The sequence below is a fragment of the Micromys minutus genome (assembly GCF_963924665.1).
Source record: "Micromys minutus genome assembly, chromosome: 5".
In the NCBI taxonomy this organism is placed as follows: Eukaryota; Metazoa; Chordata; class Mammalia; order Rodentia; family Muridae; genus Micromys; species Micromys minutus.
The window spans coordinates 79,875,236-79,893,046 of NC_137974.1; the positions used below are offsets into that span (position 1 = coordinate 79,875,236).

The following is a 17,811-nucleotide window of genomic DNA, read 5'->3' on the forward strand; positions in this document are numbered from 1 at the left end:
TACGATTTTTTAAACTGTTGCTCTTTAGAATGAAAACTGAAGTTTGTCGAAGGGATAGAAAACATCTGCATCCTGGGAATCCAGGAAGGGGTAAAAGGCCCCAACCACAAAGTGCAGAGGTCAAATGGCTCTGAATGACATCATCAATGAGATGAATTCAGGAAACAGCTCACAGAGGAAGTCACAGACGGATGAGATGCCCTGCTTACACTGACCTGAGTTCTGAATATAAGGAACAAGAAATCCGTTTCTTAAAAAGACTAAAGATGCTTTTTTTTTTTTGTTCTAATAGTCTGCCTCATCTAACCTACACAAGCCAAAATATTAGAATGATTTTCTAAAGCTGGTGTGTAGAAGTCAAAGATCCTAACTTCTAAACTCTTCATTAGTACTTTTGGCTTTTGGTGCTATCTCTAATAATGACCCAGAGAAAGAGAGATCAGAAAAGTGGAACAAAAGAACAGGAAAACAAGTTCTGGGCACAGGCTTGGCTGTGAACGTGAAAGACAAACTAGTTCTTTTATGTGTATGAGCTCCAAATGGGTCAAAGGACTTAAGATACAAAACTGAATGTCCTCAAGTTAAAACAGGAATATCAAGGTATTGTAGTCATTTTTTCCTAAGGAGAAGAAAATCTAGTTTTATTCATTTTTAATGGCAAGTGAAACTTAAACATTTCCTGTAATGTTTGGCTTCTGGTGTACTACCCAACAGAAGTGAAGGAGGTAAGAATTATAAAAGGCTGTTAAAATATTATAAAAATCCATTGGCTACAGAGATGAAGATAATCAAGTTACCAAAGGAAATATTTACTGCAAAACCACGTATGGCCAGTCAGTGATGGAAAGCAAGCCAAAATAAGATCAGCTCCTTGCTACTTTCAAAGAACAAGGGCCCGCCAAGGTCAAAATCTAGATGCAGGCTGCTCAAACAAGCAGCCGACTTAGACTCTACCACCAGACTAAGCAACAAGAGACGTAGAGAAGCCACCAAACACACATCTGTTTTCTCTTCCTTATTGACAGTTGTTCACTAAGTATTCACTTAGTGTCCAACATGTGACAGGCACTGTGTGCTTCCTCCAGATATGTATGTACATTTACATACATATATGTATATTTCTTGCTTTCTAGAACAAAAGTTTTTATTTTTTTAATAATACCCTGTAGAAAACACAGAGAAAAAAAGCAACCTTATACAAAGGCACACTTAAGAAACTAACCATAGACCATGAACCAAAGCCTCATCAAGGTCAGGAAATTACCCCACAATCTACTGACACAAAGCACTAGAATCTCAAAGTCTCCGCAAACATTTATCAACAATTAAAAGCCTTAGAAAATGTGAGGAACTGATAAAGTATAAGTATGAGTCTACAATTACCCTTCTCTATGTACACTCTGTATGCAGATGACTGCAACCAGCAAAGACTGACTATAGAAAAGAAATCCAGATGTCCAGACTGTTTTGCCTCATCAGGAGGGTCTTTTTTAAAATAATCCCAGTGTTTTATATCTGACAAAACAGGGAACAGAAGTAACTGGAGTTAAACCAAACCAAAACCTCTCTATTGTGCTATATGTCTTTTGTCTGGTTAATGTTTTACTAAAAGAATTTTTTTTTAATTGTAGTTTTCATAGGATATTCTAACAAGAAAACCAATGTGAAAGACTTTCTAGGTAAATACTTCTTAATAACTTTAAGGCAGGGCAATAAAAAAACATGAAGATCTTATGACTGTAAAGAGACTAGTATTTCCAAGACAGCTATGCAGATGTTTCTTGTAAGAAACAAGTTCACTCAAATGAGGCATTTCATAGTACTGGCATTTAGATTCTGGTCCCAATAGAGGTTGTGTCCTTTCTTGAATCAGGGTTTCCTATTTTCTAGCTTTCCCTTGAAAGCACCATTCTCCTGCTGCCATCTCCCAAAGGCTGGGATGAGGTACCACTGTGTCCACTTTAAATTCTTAAGAATACTGAAGAATACAAACTCCAGTATCTTCACTGTGACATAAGCCGAATAGCTAATGACTTATCTCGATCAATGTTTCTACAAAACAATCCTGTTTTTCATTCCCAATCTAAATTTGTAAAAAGCAGATCAATCACTGTTTTAAAAATCATACCTCACTCAGTTCCAGAAAAACACCATCATCCAATTCCAGAAGTCATTAACTACACAGCAGTCATCTGTGTGGATTCAGATTTTGTTTTAAGGTGTCACTAGCATAAAGCCTCCAACTGTAGAGCTAATTACTCTAACTCACTTTTACTCCTATAGCACCAACACAAGCAACATCCAGGGCCAGCCATAGGAGCACTGTGGCTCCAAAGAACTCATGTGTACCTGCTTTTCCTTTTAGGAGTTTATTCTGGTAATACTGCCACTCTAGCTGCGGGTTAGCGCCAGGACGTAAAGGTGCCTTTCCCGAGCCTCTGTTGCTTGTAACAGCCACTGGTTTTCCTGTGAGAAAAAGATGAAATTGTAAAAAAGGATGTTAAGAACATGTAGATTCTTCATGACTTTAATCATATAAGTTTTCCTCTAATCTTAGATAAGCTGACACCCCCACCCCACACAACCCACCTAACGTTTGTTTTCATTTTCATTAAGAGTGACAGTTTCAGTGACTTTTTCTTTAAAAAAAAAAAAAAAAAGAAGACAGGGTCTCTCTAACAAGTTCCTGAATTCTCTACATAGACCAGGCTATTCAGGAACTCACTGAGATGCACTGGCCTCTGGAGTACTGGATAAAAAGCACGTGCCACCAAGTATGACTCCAGTGACATTTCTGATAAACTGACTCAATCTAAAAGCAGCAGAGAAAGTTTTCCATGGCTTTGATTTCTTACAATGAAAAACAGGCAGCTCAGATCCCAGGTTCAGACTGTAGGAGTGGACAAAGAAAGAAAGACTATAAACTGACTTCTCATACTTCTGGTATAAATAGGTTCAAGATGTACACTTATCCTTTTAATTTTTATTTAAAAACAAGTAAGTTAGAAATTCATGCATAGCAATCAAAATCTGACTTAATATAACCAAATGTGAATTCTCAGACCTCCAGTTTTTGCTCTGGTTAAGAACAGTTACTTTAATGTTTCATTTCCTTTGTGTGTGTGGTAAGTTACAAGATAGCTATAATGGTGTGAAACTGATCTGCAGCAGCTCAGAACAAAGAAACATACACAGAGAACCTGCCTGCCCTCCATAGAAGCTACACAAAAATCCCAATGTACTGTATGCTACGTGACCATAGGCTAAGATCAATTCTTTCACATTCTAAAAACTTCTTTCAGAGCTGAGTTGCCACTACTCAGGACAAAATTAGGGCCCTTTGAGAATCGAGAATTTTCTAAGAGTTTCAGTGCCCTAACTACTTTTTCTTTACTTAAGAGAGAAACGGATATTCAAGAGAAAATTCTAATGTATCTATCTATCTTGTCCAGAAAGAAGTGAAGAAAAATCCTGAATAAATACTTCTAATGGTAGTAAGCAGTACATAAATAAACCTGAAATTTCATTATCAGACAGACTGCTCAGATGACTCAAGTGAATGATACAAAATTATCACAACCAAAAGTTAGGATGTTTCCCTACATTAAGGAAAGAGAATTATTTGAACTGAAAAAGAAAAGTCTGAAGACATAGGGTACCAAAAAATTCCCCTTAACAAACAACAAAAAGATATGGAAAATATCCAGAAGCCCTCATCTATGAGATGATAGAGCCCTCCATTCAAGACACTCTTCTCTGTGTATTTCAATTTACAGCAAGCAGCGGTTTTCTAGTTTCCCTACACCTGTGTAATGGAGTCCAGCCGTCTTGAACAAAGGAACAGGTTTGAGTAAGGAAAATCAAAAACTACTTTTCAAAGAACACATGGCTATCAATTAGGATACAGACCTTTGAGATCTGGTCTATTCCGTATACCCACTGAGACAAAGAAGCAGTCCATATCAACATGCATTATACAGCTCTGATGTCTGGGTGCGCTCAATACTGACATATCGCCTAGAAGGAAAAAGAGAACATTCAACCCCAAACTAATTCCTCTCACCAAAAACAGGTCTAGTTCATTTTCAAAATCATATTTAAAAAGAATGGTATATATTCTTAATATAGAATATATTATGGACTGTGTACCACCTCACTAAACAAATATTCAGTTTTCTGATAGACTCTTAAATCAATTCTAAGAATACTATGATAACATCTCCTATTCTACTTTCTCAGTTTTACCTTAAAATTACACTTTTATTAGATAATTTAAAGATATATTATTATAATAATTTTGATATCTTCAGTTTCACATGTCTAGTTCCATGGAGCTAAGTCACCATTGATGAGCTCCATTCCCCACACACTACAAACACTATTTAACAAAACAACAATGGCTACTACCACCCAATACACCTGTTAGGTACAACACGTAAGAGGTTTAGAGAGTTGATTTAGATTAATTCTCACAGCACTATGGGGAAACTATTACTGCTCCTCCCCTGTACAGACTAGTGAGTGCCCAAGCTGGGATTTAACTGCAGTCAGATTTCTAAGCTCTTAAACATGCGTGCTACTGTTCTACTCAGACATACTTCAAAAGGTAGTCCAAAAGATGAAAATCCATATACTAAGGGAACTTGTCTTATACCATTAGATGTTACTAGTTCTGAGGCACGATTATTACATTTATGGAGATGAAAGTATTATCCATTAGCACAACTCATGACTTAGAATCACCACAGATGTATAAGGGTTATTATAATCAACTATTAGGACAATATTATCTTACAATAACATTATTATTATTACTTCTTCCAGTGCTCCAAACTTAACAGTACAAGCCTAAATCTAAGAACTTAAAATGTAGAAGCGGTTTTTTTGTAAGAAGTTCTGATCTCAGAGAATATTCTTGCCTATAAGTTAAAAAACAAAACAAAACAAAACAAAAAAAAAAAAACCCAAAAATACTTATTACCGAACAATTGAGCTACTTCATGTATTAACTGTCAGGCAATTGTCTAGTTTCACTAGATGCAAGGTGCTGAACCTTTCTCCATGTTCTCTTTAAGCAGGCATAAGCTGGATGCGATCCTCTTGAGAGAGGAAGTAGGCAAGAAATGCAAATACCCATGCTAGTTACTGTTGCAGAAAGTAGCAGTGTAAGGATTCGCATTCAGGCTACACTAAATCAAACCCTTGATATTCTCTATGTAAATTTCAACCATCACAATCTTTCTTTCTTTTGCAGGGCAAGGCATCAAACTCAGAGCCTTGAACATGTGAGGCAAACACTAATCACATTTCTACTGTTCAAAGTGTTATAAAACAGAACGTAAACAACCTAAAATGGTATTTAATATTTAAGGGATACAGAATGTATAAATAAAATACCTACTAAATGCTTTCTTACAACATAAAAATTTATGAATTTATTCCCATTCATGGGCCTAATTCATAATAGTATTTTAAAGCTTTCAAAATTAAGTGGCCTTCAACTTAAAAAGACCAAGACATAACATAATCTAATACCAATGGTGTTCAAAAAGCATTTTGACTAAAAGCATGTTGGAATATACCAAACAAATATATCAGCAACAAAGATTCACACAGAAAGAGCTTGCAACTTTCTAAAACCCCACCATGTCTTTCTCTCTATGCCTCCCTTTGCAGTTATAAAGATTACTATCACATAATCTTGAACCTTTCTTTTTGCCACACACCCACAAAAGAAAGCCAAACTCTGTCAAAAACAACCAAAACTTCAAACTGGATCTAAACTAAAATCTAGTTTAAGTACCAAGTGTCACACAACGGCTTTCTGTTGGATTTAGATGACAAATGTGAGGCACACACATCAATTAAACAATTGCACATATAAAACAATCTCGGTAGATTACCACCGTAAATGCAAGTTATATGTCAGTGTTTAATTTTTAATGAAGCGGCTTTCTAGAAATTTACAATTACCCTTACCAATTAACTTCATTCTCACAGGAGATTAGGCATGGAATATAAAATGTTATATTTATACAGTTTAAAACCAACAATTTATAGCCTACAGGAAGAAGGAATGCTTGGAATCCCCGTCCTGACAGCATTGAAATGACCCAACATTTTCAGTTACCACAGTTAAATCTAATATAGAAATATAATAAAGCTTTCAGTCATACTTACTGTACCTTACATATTCCTGGAGGCTTTCTATATTAAGAAGTTTGAAATGATTAGAATACAAATGAAAACATCAGAACAAAATGCAATAGAACTGTTTTGAAGAAAACAATTTTAGTATCTACCTGTGTCAGTTACAACAAGGGAAGACCTGCCTGTTTTCATTTTTTTTAACTTTTCCCTTCCCGGAAAGACACCACTACTTTGTCTTTGTAGGGTATTGACAAACTCAGTCAATTCACACTTCCATGTTGAGATGTGATGCAGTCTTGAGCGAGAATAGAAGTCTGAAATGAAGCCGCAGTCCGATGGTTTGGACGGCACTGAAGGCGCTACTTTACTAAGAGTCAGAACAGAAGTGCTTTTTGTGCTTGAAGGCCCCTGAACAGTGGAGTGGTGAGCACCATTGATTTTAGAGTTACTGTGCAAAGATGGTGAGAGAGAGTGAGTTCTGTGTGGACTCCGCAAAGCATCTGCATTTGTGGTGCTGTGCTGCAAGTGCTGCCCGGTGCAGGCTCTGAAGTCAGTGCTGCTCCTCTCCGCCCTCCTCTCCGCCCTCCTCTCCTCCTGGGCAGGATCTAAAGAAAGCCTGCTGGCAACACTGTTGCCCACAGGCACCAAGCAATCCTGTGTCTTTAAGGCACCATTTGAACTATGAGTGTGTCCATTAAAAATGACAGCGGTCTCTCTGGGATGCATTACTCCATTCTGTCTCCTTCCTGGACATGTGTGTTCCAGATCCTCAGAACTAAAGTCATCGTTTGCACTGTCTTCATCCCAGCTGCTTAGTCCATTTGCTTTTACTTCATTTTCCGTCTCAATCTTCTTAATAATGTGATTTCTAAAGTATAAGAAGGATGTAAGTTAATGTATATATTTGAAAGCTTAATATACAAATTCTCTTCATGACTTACTGTTACCCTCTTAATACGAAAAAGCTAAACCATAAACATTGTATTTTTGTTTGAACAAAGGATATCCTTGTCCAAACTAAAGAAACATTTTTTTCTTTTCTTTTCAATTAAAAAAAAAAAAGGTCTAAGTTACCTACTCCTTAAATGCCCTTCAACTGACGTTTATCAACTGAAGTACTGAAATTACAGGCACACACAGGCATGTCCACTGCTGTACTAAAATGTTCTCTAAAAACAAAAACAAACAAACAAAAGAAAAAAACAACCAACCAACTACCTCTAACTTCCAAAGCATAGGAGTTGTCATTTATTTACCATGTGAAAAACATCTACTTTTCATAAAATGAACAGTAAGTTTTCCAGGAGTCCCTGCTCCTAGTTTTGCATTTGCTTTTTACGTAAGCTGTTCTCTAACACATTACACCCAATGACAGATCATATGGGATTGAAGTCTCTAGCTCCACTCAACATGAGAGCTGGTAAGGCTATATGATGTAAGAATCAAGTACGCAGTATTTACTCAGTACAATGTTTTACAAAAAAAAAATGATAACACTTGAATAAGTAACCCAAAAATAGGTATTTAGATATCACAGACACCCTGCAGCAATCTAGATCATATGGTCAACAGGCTCACAAATGCAGGCAGGATCTATGACAGATTCAAATTCACATCCTGGCTACTCTACGTTTTGTTTTCAAGTAACATTAATAAGGACATGATGGATTTGTCTTCACAAAGATATATAAGTAATAAAATCCCAAACTGGATTACATGGGTGACTCATTCTTACAAATGTCTGTCCACAGCATGACTCAAATTAAACTTCTTGCTCTAATCACACTCCCAAACCCAGACTGAGGGTTAGGCTACAGACTTCCAGATGCTATCATAGGCCTCACCCTACTGCCAATTTCACTTGATGTTCTGAACTACATAGGAAAATCAGAGAATAGGTGCATAAGCCATCCTTTTAATATTTACCGCAACAAATCCCCAACCATTTCTACTTGTCTCAGGCTCTGGCTGAAACTTTCATGCACTATGACAGCCAATTCTGAGTACGTCCAACTCTCATAAAAGGTCAGCAAAAGAACACAAACTGGAAACAATTAAAAGAAAGCCTATTCAGTCCCAAATCAGAGAAAGCCTGCCTATTAAGATAAAAGATTGAGCAGAAGTGAAGATCCACTTAAATATATTTAAAATGCAAATTATACTAGCCCTCACCAAACTCTCAACGTTAACAAAATGATGTCAATGTTTAAAAAGAAAAAAATCAAGCTGAGCACAGGACTTAAACCCTAGCACTCAGAGTCAGAGGTCAGGCAGATCTCTGTGAGTTTGAAGCCAGCCTGGTCTACAAAGCAAGTTTCAGAATAGTCAATAGACAGAGAAACCCTGTCTCAAAAACAAAATAAAATTCTGACAATTAGCCAATTAGCTTTCAGGTGTCAAAATATTACGACTCTTTCTTACATGATCAACAGTAGCATAACTAACAAAAATCCATATATTACTGGCAAGAAAATATATAGTTAATAATACATATTCTTTCTGTGCTGGTACTTCAGATTAGACAAATGCACATTTGGAAAACAGCCATGTAAGATATACAGTAAAACACACATTTAAGCAACTAACAATATTTTCATTTGTATTAAGAAGTCACATTAAAGGTAAATTCTTCCTAAAACTAGCAGCAGAAATAAAATTGAGAAAAATCTATTTTCTACTTGCATTGGTCGGGGAAGGCGTACTCTGTGGTTTTCCACAGGTCACTGGCGTATCTTTTGACAGTAGGTTGAGAATTAGTAGTCTCAAGTATATTAAAAAAAAAAATTTAGGTGAGTGTAACAAATCCCCGATGACAAAGAGAAAAACTACAGAGGCAGTGATGCTGAGTCCTCCAGGTGAGAGTCCTCATCTCCTGAGGAAAAGCCAATTCCCACAGCAAGCAACTCAGTAACAAAGGACAAGAACAGTGACAATGGCCCACTTGATGCACAAGCTAAGGCAACAGGCCACTGTAAATGAGAAGCCATGCACTCAGAATTACTTCAATAAAAAGTTAAATCAACATACTTTTAAAAGACACACAGAATAAAGTCCAGACTCACTCCACATCTATAACTAAGAATCAACAACTAATATATTTACAGACTTAAAATTACAAATGTTTAATTTTTCAAAAGTAACCTGCAAATGTAAGCACTTGATGATTTTTTCTACACATGGAGTATAAGAAAAGTATAGTTGGTATAGTTCCTGGGTTTCTGAGAAAGTAACATGCTTCACAGAGTTGCTCATCAGAAAATACTTTTCATGAAAATCCACAAAAAAAAATAAATAAAAATATCAGCTAATAAGAGAATTTAATGTGACTAGAAAAACTTTACACTATACTTCTCTAACTTCATTACAACACTGGTTCATTTATAGAAGACATAGCCCTATAGTTATTTTAATATGTTTATGAAAGTTGAATGCCCAGCTTTTAAAATATTTGCTTCTATCTTCAGTAGAATAGGGACCATACTCACTACTAAACTATTTTTGTTGGCTTTCCAATGTACACAAACTTACACCCTGTTGTTGAGCTGTTTGGCTCTATTGCTTGGACCTGGCACAGGATCCTCAGGTTTGCACACAGGATTGAAGTTGAGACTCTTCTGTGCAGTGGATGGCTTGGTGTAGAGTTGATATGGAGCAGAGGACAAGAGTCTCCCAGCTTTGATACTGAAACAAAAAGACAACACCAAATCAGTTTCAGACTAGGTGAAAATGAGCTTCAAGCAGATTCAAAGTTAACAGACCGTGTATTTCTTCTCATCTGATTTAGTAGTCTTAATATATACTATTAAATACATTACAAGTAAAAACTAAAATCCAAGAATATAAAACAAAATAAAGAATCTATATTAAAATAATCAGAAGACCATTGTGTGTATTAGAGCTGTATCTTGCTATGATTTCTAGTGGTCTGAGACATACTTAACTCCAATGTTCACTACAGCTCAAACACTACGACAAAGTCAAAGTTAACTCTAGCACTCCAATGCTGAGGGACACCAGCACACTCCTTTTATACTTCAGAGCTAAATCAAATTCAGTTTGTTTTTTGAAGCAGCCAGAGTCCCAGGTAGCTGAAGACTGGCCCTGACCTCTCTCCTGCCTCTCTACCTTCCACGTGTTGGGAATACAGGCATATGCCACGATATCTGTCTTCTTTAAGATGTCTTAAATTGATCTTTGCTTGCTAATAAGTTATGAGTTATATTAGCTACATCTTTAAAAAACATCTTTTCACTTTAAATTTTCAAATAATTGGCTAATAATATTTAGGCCAACAACCAAATTTTAAAACAGTTGTATAAGGAAATGTCTTTAAGTATAAGGAAATGTCTGTCAGTCTTTTTCCTTCCTTCCTTCTTTCACATTTGAAGGGGAGGGTGGGAAGGACAGGAGAGAAAAAGAGAGGGAGAGAAGGAAACAAAGAAAGACAGACTGATGGACTCAGTGGAAGTCAGAACAGTTTATAGGAGTCATGTTCTGACTTTCACCATGTTGTCCTGGGGAATCAAACTAGGGTGGGCAGACTTGGTGGCCAGAGTCTTATTACATGAGAAATGCTACAGCTTAGATTATGTTTTTCCCCCACTAAGTCTCTGGTTATAAACCAAAAATAAATATTAAAACTTTCTCTTTAAAATTATCCAGGAAAATAATAAAGACCTAAATAATCTTTTGTCTCATGAATCAAAAAGTGAACATTCTTAGAGACAACCACTTTTTAAATCATAACATCCCTGTGAGATACTCTGAAACAAAGTAATCGTACAGCCACTGTCCTTTGTATAATTATACTAGTGGATATTTAATAATCCTACTGAATGTACTTAACAATACATCCAAATGCTGAAACTACTCAATCACAACAATAAAGAACATAAGCTAGAAAGGTTTGATTTTTATTTACCTGAATGGATTTTTAAGGCATAACAAAATTGTAAGTTACAATACTAGAACCAAAATCCTCAAGTTAGCCATTTGTTACTTTACATTCTTCTCACATCTATTTCCCCTCTCAACTGCCTAAAACATGGATGTGCCCTCTTACAGTTCCATTATGACAACTCACCTACTCCCTGCATCTCTAACTCTCCATCCTTTTCAACATTGAGAATAAAAAAGGATAGCACAAAACCACACTCATGTAAACATTGCACATTTTAAGTAAAACCAAGAGGCAAAGAACAAAATCCAAAGTCTTGTGCTTACTTGTCTACCTTAATGACCTTAATGACAGCAGGCAGGGTGACTCAGATCAACACTGAGCACCCAAGGGTGTAAGACCGAGTTCACCTCCTCAGTACCATGCAGCTGGCAGAACTGGTCTTGTAAGCCCACAGAGAATGTTAGAACACAAGACAGCCAAAGCAACTACAGCAGGGCTCAAGTCACAGATTCTCAGAGATTAGTAAAATGAGTTAGAACGCAGAACACCAAAGTAAATTGTAATGTTAGTCGAAAGCCTTATAATTGAAACCCAAGCAATTATATGTCACTAGTACACTTAATTATCTCTGCTTATCCATCAGTTAAATCTTCCCATATATGGGCAAAAACATTTCATGAAAGGGTATTTTTAAAATATTTATACTTCCAGCCAGGAAGATGATTCGGTCTGAAGCGCTGGCCACGAGAGTGTGAGGGGCTGAGTTTGGATCACTAGCACTCACACACAGTCAGTTGTGCGGATGCACACCTATGATTCCTCTAACTTAGGCAAGAGAAACAGGAGGATTCCTGAAACTTACTGCAGCCAATCTAGCTAAAATAGTGAACTCAGGTTCAACGAGACCCTGTCTTTAAAAATATAAAATAATGGGTCTCTGCCCTAAGACACGCATGCATGAACACACAAACATGTACATATACCATGTATCAAACACAAGACCTTTCACATTTTTTCTGAGATTAATTTCTAGTATTTACTAAAATTCTACTTAACCTAAACACAAGAAATTCTACATTATAAACTATTCTTACAAAAAGAAAAGGGAGAGGAGAGCCTACATATTAATATCAGAAGAGGTAACTTATTTTTGTTTTTGTGTCTCCCAATAGAAGGAACACTCCATGAGGCAGTACAAGGCTTTGTTAACTGATACTTCCCAAGTACAAACTACCCCACTGAGCACTGAGCACATAAATACTTGAACAGGTAACACATCTCTTGTTATGTCCCACTTGCGACTGTTTCTCGCTGCCTGTCTGTCTGATCTCCTCTGCTTTCTGGCAGCTGAGGTGGCAACACTGATGGCCACATTTCTGCACTTTGAAATGGACTTAGTCAGCAGATATGTGCTATTTGAAAGTAGGACCAGTTGTGCAACAGAAATAAAAGTAATGCAGTTTTAAAGAACTTACTGGTTAAACTTACCTTTCCACAATCCATTCTGGTCGAATTACTTTTTCCCCCTTTAATTCTTTAATTTTGGCATTAGGAAGATTTGTAGCAATAATGTGTGTTGTTTTGGATCTAGAATAATACACATGGTATTGACCTCCATGCAACATCATTAGATTTCTCAATTCCTCAGCAGAAGGATCTGAAAAATCAGTATTAAAATATATTAACAGTTTAATGTACAAGGCTGCAGGATGTTAGGCTGTAACAATCCCTTCACTAGGACGACCTATAGAAAATACTAGTCCACATTCTCCTTGGCTATGCTGCCATAAAACAAAGCCAGGAGAGACAGTAACAGTGATAAAGCTATGCTGCCTTGACACATTATTTTCTCTTGCCTGCAAGAGATCAAGGCAAAAACATCTCCTGCGAAATGACATCTAGCAGAGAAAGCAAGGACCTCACAAGAGCCAAGTCCTAATAAGGCAAATGCTTACAATTTTTTAGCATCCATATCTAATACCAAAACTTCATGTTTTAAAAAATTTCCCTGCTCCTGTCTGACTTCTCTATCCTGAGAGCAGCTCTCCCACCTGAAAATGCATGCCTGCTCCAAGTTGTCTCCACCTGTTTCTTAATCAGAGGCACCTTCTCAGCTGCTGCATGGTCTGCTGCCAAACGACTACCATCACCCTGAGTTAATCTGTATCTGTAGGTCACCCCAGCTGAGCCTTTTGATGTTAGTTCACAGGAGTCCAGGAGAGTCATTGGATGGTCCTCTGAGCATCCAGCCACGCTTCCTAACCAGTTATATACAAATTCTGCCCTAAGTATTACTGGGCCCTGGAAAAGGCTCCCTCTACACAGCCATAGAAGTTATCATCCACACTGCATGCAGAGCTTCCACTGTGGCTCATCCACATTTCTGCCTGAAAACCAATTCATTCATTCTTTAAGGCAGTGATTCTCAACCTGTGGGCTACGAATCCAGTGGGTGGGTAGGGAGGGTTTAAACAATCTTTTCACAGAGGTCACCTTTGGCAATCAGAAAACACAAATATTTACATAATTAATCATAACAGCAACAAAATGACAGTTATGAAATAGCAACAAAAGTAATTTTATGGTTGGGGGTCACCACATCATGAGGAACTATATTAAAGGGCTGTGGCATTAAGGGGGTTAGAACCACTGTCTTAATGGGTTTATCATAGGACCTTCTAAGGAGGAAACAGAATATGCCTACTATGTCTCCCACCCACTGGGAGAAAATTCTTCCAATAGCAAACATAGCATTTGTTTTTAGAAGTTAATAGGACAATTTTGTGAGGCTAGTTCTCTCTCCACTTTTTGTAGGTAATGGTTTGAACTGAGGTCACCACATTTGGGAGGTGAGCATCTTTACCCAGTGAGCCATCGCACTGGTTCCAAGCAATATCACGTTTTCAATTTTGTTTTGCTTCATATTCTTAACTATAGAAAACACCTTAAGTACGTGAACTTTGAAGATAAAAATTAATGTGGAGAGGAAGAATATGCACTCATTCTAACAGAAATTTTTATAAGGCAGTGTGCCAAAATTAGTTCCTAAACAAGCATATTATTCATTGGATTTATGCAAAAACATTTTTTAATAAATAGTATCAATTCTAAGCACATTAACTTTACTGTTCTGTAGACCAGGCTAGCCTCCAACTCACAAGAGATCCACTTGCCTCTGACTCTTAAGAACGTACACTGCCATCACCCAACAAATGAGCACTTTTTAAATTTTAATTTTGTTTGTGTGTGTGTTTTGTTTGTGCATTTGAGTATGTATGTTGGCGCACAACACACATGCCTGGTGCCCAGAGAAGGGCACTGGATCGCCTGAGACTGAGTTACAAACGGCTGTGAGCTGCCACATGGATATCACGAATTGAACCTGAGTACTCTGGAAAAGCAGCCCCGTGTTCTTAACTGCTCAGCTATCCCTCTAGACCTTCAATGTACATTGTTACAGTCCACATACAGTAAATATAATACTACAAATGTACAGTAAAGAACTATAAAAAATTGAAAACCTGTTTTCTGATTACATTCTGTATTTACTTTCTCTAATTCTCACAGCACTGTCATGAAGGAACAATGTGCTTGTTTTACAGAAAAACGAAGATTACAAAAAGCTCAGCTAATCTACAGTCGTACACAATCATCCAGAGATCCACAGCTCAACATGGGACTTATGTCACAACAAACTCACTCCATTAAAAATTTTAAAATACGTTTTTTCAGTGACTCTAGAAACTTGTATATGTTCAGCAACTGCTCTACAGCAGCTCTGCCTCCAGCACGGGGTCCACACACACAATGCAGTGTGCCCTCCACAACCTCCAGCACGGGGTCCACACACACAATGCAGTGTGCCCTCCACAACCTCCAGCACGGGGTCCACACACACAATGCAGTGTGCCCTCCACAACCTCCAGCACGGGGTCCACACACACAATGCAGTGTGCCCTCCACAACCTCCAGCACGGGGTCCACACACACAAATGCAGTGTGCCCTCCACAACCTCCAGCACAGGGTCCACACACACAATGCAGTGTGCCCTCCACAACCACCCAGCACGGGGTCCACACACACAATGCAGTGTGCCCTCCACAACCACCCAGCACGGGGTCCACACACACAATGCAGTGTGCCCTCCACAACCACCCAGCACGGGGTCCACACACACAATGCAGTGTGCCCTCCACAACAAGCTCTGCCAGCTGTGTAAATTTTGGCTTTTTACAGCAATAAACATCTATGTGGCAACCTAGGATTAGGTGCTAATTTCCTTAGCCCATTAAGCCATTTTTTTCTAACTTTTAAAAAACTAATTGCTGTGTGTGTGTGTGTGTGTCTAGATACTAGAAGAGTACTATGACATGCATACCACAGTCAGAGAATAACTTTCAGAAGTCTGTTCTTTCTCTCCGACCATATGAATTCTAGGAATAAAACCTTGGGTCCATCAGTCTTGGCTGCAAGCATCACAACCTGCTCAAACATTTCACCCCAAACACACATGCACACACACACTTTTAAATATACAGTGTATGCAGCATCCTGGTATAAAGCGGTTTCAGCAAGTGTTTGCTAAGGGTTAGGGGTGGTAGTTCAATGTGGAATGCTTGGCTTGTATGCGTAAGGTCCTAAGTTGGATCCCCAGTACTGGATCCCAAAATAAAGCAAGGATTTACTAAATGAAGAAAGGAAAGGTAAAATTTTCTGTCTCCAAAGATGGTAAAACTTGAAAACACTTTTTCCTTTCCTGTTAATAGGCCCTTATTGGGCTGGGCAATGGTGGTCCACTTTTAAACTAAGCATTCTGGAGCCAGGGCAGGTGGATCTCTTTGAGTTCGAGGCCAGCCAGGGCTACGGGAAAACCCTGTCTCAAAAAACTGTAAATACATACTTATTGGTTGTGTCCATTCTAATAGCATCAACATATATATCAAGTTTAAAACAAACATCCATCTCTCTGGAGTGCAAAATAAAACTATTTTGGAATCATAACCAAGTAAAAGTAACTTGGGAAAGAAAACAAGCTTCTAATGGATATTCCTTAGAAGAAGAACTTTGAAGCTGCTATATGAAAAGGCATTTCATCTGAGCCCACAAGGCAACTCAAATGATGTTGATAGTCTGCCCTCACTTTATGTATATGTACTCTATGTCTTCCTGCTTAACTCTCTGTAGGTATGATAATGGTCAAGTTGTATTTATGTAAAAGCCTGGACATCTAGCCTTTAGACATAGCCCCCTTCAAGTCTAAAGGCAACGTCATAATCTTGAACCCTGTGAGACTCCTCTAAGATGACGACTTGAAGAAATAATCATCTTACAGGATTACGGCTCCTCTGGAGCAATGACAGTAACATCTACAGTTGACCAGACTGCTGGCTGGAACTCACTGTGCCCAGGCCATCATGAAATGCATGATGATCATCCTGCCTCATGTTCCAATGAGCCGAGGTTACAGCAGTGAGCCACCACATCTGGCAGTACTGCTTGATTACACAAACAGCTTGCCCTGATTCTTGCTCCACCTAACTCAAAACTGAAATCCATCCTACAACTGACTGGGGTGAGGCTGGGGGCATTAGACCCCTTTATCTGTTCGTCCTAGTGTATGTACACACTGATGAAACTTCCTTTTCCTGATTCTACCAATTTTTCAATTCTAAATAGTGTACTGCAACAGGTGTCTAAGCCTAGCCTGTTGGAACTCCAAGAGCCCCAAAAAAGGCAATAATTACAATTACAATCCTGCCTCACCACCACTACTAGAATTTCTCAGTTGAACCTCAGTATTTTCAATTCAACAAGTTAAGAGTTTCAGTCCTTAACAAAAACAACACAGAGGCTCAACCTCTCTGTCATTAATGGGGGAAAAAAAAAAAAACAACAGAGATTCATTTAAAGAGTAAAATGACACATTTTTATCAAGTGAAAGATAAAACAGGTCATGTTTTCCTGATACCATGTAGATTTTGTATAAAGTCACCAGGGAAAAAGTACTATAAAAAACAACAAAACAATGTAACCAATGAAACCCAAGCAGAAATAATGTCAGTATCTCCAGGACAGCCTGGTCTACCCAGTAAAACCCTGTCTCAGAACAATAGTGTCCTAGCCAGGGCTTTTGTAAACTTGACAAGCCAGAGCTATCTGGGAAAAGAACTCGTAATTGAGAAAATGCTCTACTAAGGCTGGCCTATGGAAAAGACTGTCAGACATTTTCTTGACTAATGATTGATGTGAGAGGGCCTAGCCCACTATGGATGTTGCTACCTCTAGGCAGGTGGTCCTGGGTTGTATCAGAAAGCAAGCTATGCAAACCAGTGAGCATAGCTTTACTTCCCTGCCTTGCCTTCTCTCAGTGATAAGACTGTTGACTGGGACTGAAGAGATGGCTCAGTGGTTAAGAGCACTGACTGCTCTTCCACAGATCCTGAGTTCAATTCTCAGCAACCACATGGTGGTTCACAACGATCTGTAATAAGATCTGATGCCCTATCCTAGTGTGTCTGAAGACAGCTGCAGTGTACTCATAGAAATAAAAACAAAAAATAAAAAAGACTGTTGCCTGAAGTGTTAGCAAAATAAAGCCCCTTCCCTCATGGTGTTTTATCACAGCAGTATTAACCCTAACAAGACACATGTCATACAGGAAGAGGTCTTTAGTTCAAACCATTCCCACCAGTACAGTAATATTAAAACTGAGAGGGTATTCTTAAGAGACACCCTCCAGGAATCTTTTCCCTTGTTATAT

The 17,811-nt window shown here is 38.1% G+C and overlaps 1 protein-coding gene across 4 annotated transcripts in view; it reads right to left on the reverse strand.

Annotated features, from left to right (window-relative positions):
• Positions 1 to 17,811, reverse strand: part of REV1 (REV1 DNA directed polymerase) — a 61,532-nt gene that overhangs the window by 23,759 nt on the left and 19,962 nt on the right. For all 4 annotated transcript variants that reach the window (XM_080917196.1, XM_080917197.1, XM_080917194.1 and 1 more), the window contains 5 exons: positions 12,539 to 12,707; positions 9,679 to 9,831; positions 6,303 to 7,018; positions 3,910 to 4,017; positions 2,350 to 2,466 (listed from right to left, as the gene is read on the reverse strand). In XM_080917196.1, coding sequence (XP_080773322.1) covers positions 2,350 to 2,466; positions 3,910 to 4,017; positions 6,303 to 7,018; positions 9,679 to 9,831; positions 12,539 to 12,707 — 1,263 coding nt within the window. The remainder of the gene's footprint in view (positions 1 to 2,349; positions 2,467 to 3,909; positions 4,018 to 6,302; positions 7,019 to 9,678; positions 9,832 to 12,538; positions 12,708 to 17,811) is intronic.